This window comes from Humulus lupulus, chromosome 4 (assembly GCF_963169125.1).
Source record: "Humulus lupulus chromosome 4, drHumLupu1.1, whole genome shotgun sequence".
Lineage (NCBI taxonomy): Eukaryota > Viridiplantae > Streptophyta > Magnoliopsida > Rosales > Cannabaceae > Humulus > Humulus lupulus.
Window position 1 is genome coordinate 115,888,458 of NC_084796.1, and position 3,425 is coordinate 115,891,882.

The window sequence follows — 3,425 nt, forward strand, 5'->3', positions numbered from 1 at the left end:
AGACAATAGTTAAAGAAATTTTATTCGGAGGTTAAGCACTATTTTTGGGAAGAGACAATTCTCTATTGTCACTGTGATCAAGTTATTAGAAGGTGTGTGCCTGATGAGAATATGAAATCTATACTGATTCATTCTCACACTTTATAGTGTGGTGGTCACTTTGGTGCCATTAGGACAACAACAAAGGTCTTGCAATCAGGATGCCAATCTGTTTGTCAAAAGATGTGACTGTTGTCAAAGAACCTGGAATATCTCTAGGAGAGACCAAATGCCTATGACAAGGATCCTAGAGGTGGAATTATTTGATGTGTGGGGGATCAATTTTATGGGACCTTTCTAGTCGTCCTTTAATAATAAGTACATACTCTTGGCTGTGGATTATATATCGAAATGGGTGGAAGCTACAACTACTCCTACCAATGATGGGAAGGTAGTATTGAATTTCCTGCACAAGCATATTTTTACTCAGTTTGGAACTCCCTGAGCAATCATAAGAGATGAAGGGAGTCATTTCTGCAATCATAGTTTCACTGCATTATGTGTAGAGCCCAAGAACTTTACTTAGCTAATTATTTAGTAGTATTATAGTATGTATAGTATTATCTTTGTAACTGTAGATTTTTGGTTCAGACCGGGAATTATTTGGACACTCATAGTAGTACTTATAGATTTTCTAAGTTTAACCTATAGTTTAAGAATATTAATGTTAACCTAAGGTTTGATTATATGACTGATATTAAGGATAATATTTATTATACTATAAGGTTTAGATGAGGACCAATAGGATTTTAAGCACATGTTATGAATGGATGATTAAGAATTAAGTATTTTGAGGATTAAATTTAATAAGGAGTAAAGTTTGAATGCTATAAGGTCAGTCAGCAGCTTTGAATACGTTGAGGGCTTAGTCAAGGCTGTTTACTCCATTCAAACTTAGCTAAAAATGTGTAATTTCGTGTTTAATTAATCAGCGTGTGCCGATATATCACAGCTATAGGGGGTGATATATCGCAGCATGTAGATACGGAAAACACGAGACGATGCACGACAGCCTCGGGCATACTGGCCCAGGCGATATATCGCCTACAGGGGGCGATATATCGCCTCTATCAGTGTATTTTGAAATGTTTTGAAATCATTTCCCATTCAGCCATTCAACCTCTTGATAAGTCCAGCATCTTTTTGAACGAGTCTTCAGCCTCTGCTGAACGATTATTCAAATTATTTTCACCTAAAAAGCTATTATTTTTTTTCAAGTAAAATCAAGATCCTTTCATTCCTAAACTCTATAAATAGGACCTAGTACCCAGCCATTATTCATCTTTTGCTCTAAGTTCAGAGGCTGTAAGTGCTAAGTGAGTGTGAGAGTGTAAACACCTGGTTTGGGGAAATCATAAGCTTGATCATCATAAGCTTATCAAACACTTTGGGAAGTAAGGTTCTATAGTATTTCGGTTTGTGGTGTAGATTGGTCTTACAAGTCTTTAAGGTAACCCAAAACTCTAGTTCATTGGTTTTATGTTATTTTCTTTCTCATAGCCTTCTACTCAGTCTTCTAACCTCATTCTTATTTTGGTTAGGAAATCTAAGTTCTTGAGCACATAAGTTTCGGTAAGCATGTTTTTCAATGGTTTAGTCTTCCCATTCCTTTTCATCTCTTTTTCTTCATTAGACTCACTCTTTCTCATAATGGTTATTAGGAGTGTTCCAAAGTCCCAACGCTGTCCACATATCCCGGTAACTTTGGTAAGGAAAATAGGATAGAATCTATATGTTTTATGCTTATGTTATCTTATGTTTTATGTTATGAAATATGTTATGATAAGTGTTATGATATGTATGTTTGTAGGCTTGGGCATATGACCCATTTGACTAACAAGACCCCAAATAGATTATGGGCATATGACCTACTTAGCTAGTAGGACCCCACTAATCTCATGGGCATATGACTTGTTTAGTCTATGGGACCCCAAGTAATAATGGCCATTATAGTATGTGTATGTATTGAGTGTTATGTTATGTCTTTATGATTATTATGAAATTTATGTACATGATGTATGTGCTAGATTTTCCTTGCTGGGCATTAGGCTCATTCCTTTGTGTTTTATGTGCATGAAAATAGCTATTAGTGGCGGTAAGGTTCGTGGATGCTTGGAGATTGTGTATCGATGGTGAATGGATTCAAGGAGTCGAGAGTTCGATCTTTCGAGGATGTAGGCTTGTTTTACCTTTTTATGGTTTTACATGTATTTTTCCGCACTTTCTATGTAACTCCTTTTCACTTTAAGTTATGTTTTGTTTTAAAGACAATGGGTACCCATATCCTACTTATTTTATGAAAGTAACTTTTGTTTCTACAAATTTCTAATAAAATTATGGTATTTTCACAAATGTAAGTTTTAGTAAGAATTTGTATGTATAGTTTCGTTAATGATCCAAAAGTCTAGAGTAGTGGGTCATTACATTATGTGCCCAATATGGAGTTCGCCACCGCACTACATTGGCCTATCATCCCCAAGAAAATGGCCAAGCAGAAGTATCAAATCGGGAAATAAATAGTATACTTGAAAAAACTATGAATACGTCAAGGAAAGACTGGTCAAAGAGGCTAGATAACTCCTTATGGGCATATAGAACTGCTTTCAAAACACCCATAGGGATGTCACCATATCGCTTGGTATTTGGGAAGGCTTGTCATCTTTCTGTGGAGCTTGAACATAGGGCATATTGGGCTGTGGAAAAGCTAAATGTGGATTTGTATAAAGCTGGAGAGTTAGATGAGTTTCGCAACGAGGCTTATGAGAATGGAAAAATATATAAGGTGAAGACGAAGGCTTTCCATGACAAGTGTCTCTTGCGTAAAGACTTTCAACCGAGGGATAAAGTGCTTTTATACAATTCAATGTTGAAATTTTTTCCAGGCAAGTTAAAATCAAGGTGGTCGGGACCTTTTACAGTAGTGGTAGCGCTTCCATATGGTGCAGTGCAAATACATAGCGAGAAGACTGAGAATTTTAAGGTGAATGGTCAACGGTTAAAGCACTACATTGAGGTCCAAGTCAAAATGGCCAAGTCTGTAATGATTCTAAGACCCATTTGAGAAGGGATGGCATCGTCTGGCTAAAATACGTAAAAGACAGTGCTGTAGGAGGCATTCCTATGTTTTTATTTATTTTTTCATTTATTTAATGCTTTAAGTTTAATTGGAACATTTAGAGTTTTAAGTTTTAATTTTTAGTTGTAATATTTCTTTTGTTTAAGTTTCAATTAGGTTGTATTTAGGATTCATGAAAATTGTGAAAAGAAAACTCTATATTGAAAGAAAAATTTGCGTGGAGGCCAAGTTGTGACTTACTTTGGCTAAGTTGCGACTTCTGAGAATGTCAGGATCAAAGGAAAGGAAAGGGGGAATTAGTGTCGCGGCA

At 35.9% G+C, this 3,425-nt stretch overlaps 1 protein-coding gene across 1 annotated transcript; it reads left to right on the forward strand.

Moving 5' to 3' along the window:
• Nucleotides 1–2,575: 2,575 nt before the first annotated feature.
• On the forward strand, nt 2,576–3,100 carry LOC133832496 (uncharacterized). The gene has a single exon (XM_062262833.1). It carries the CDS (start codon nt 2,576–2,578, stop codon nt 3,098–3,100), a length of 525 nt encoding a protein of 174 aa, XP_062118817.1.
• The last annotated feature ends 325 nt before the right edge of the window (nt 3,101–3,425 follow it).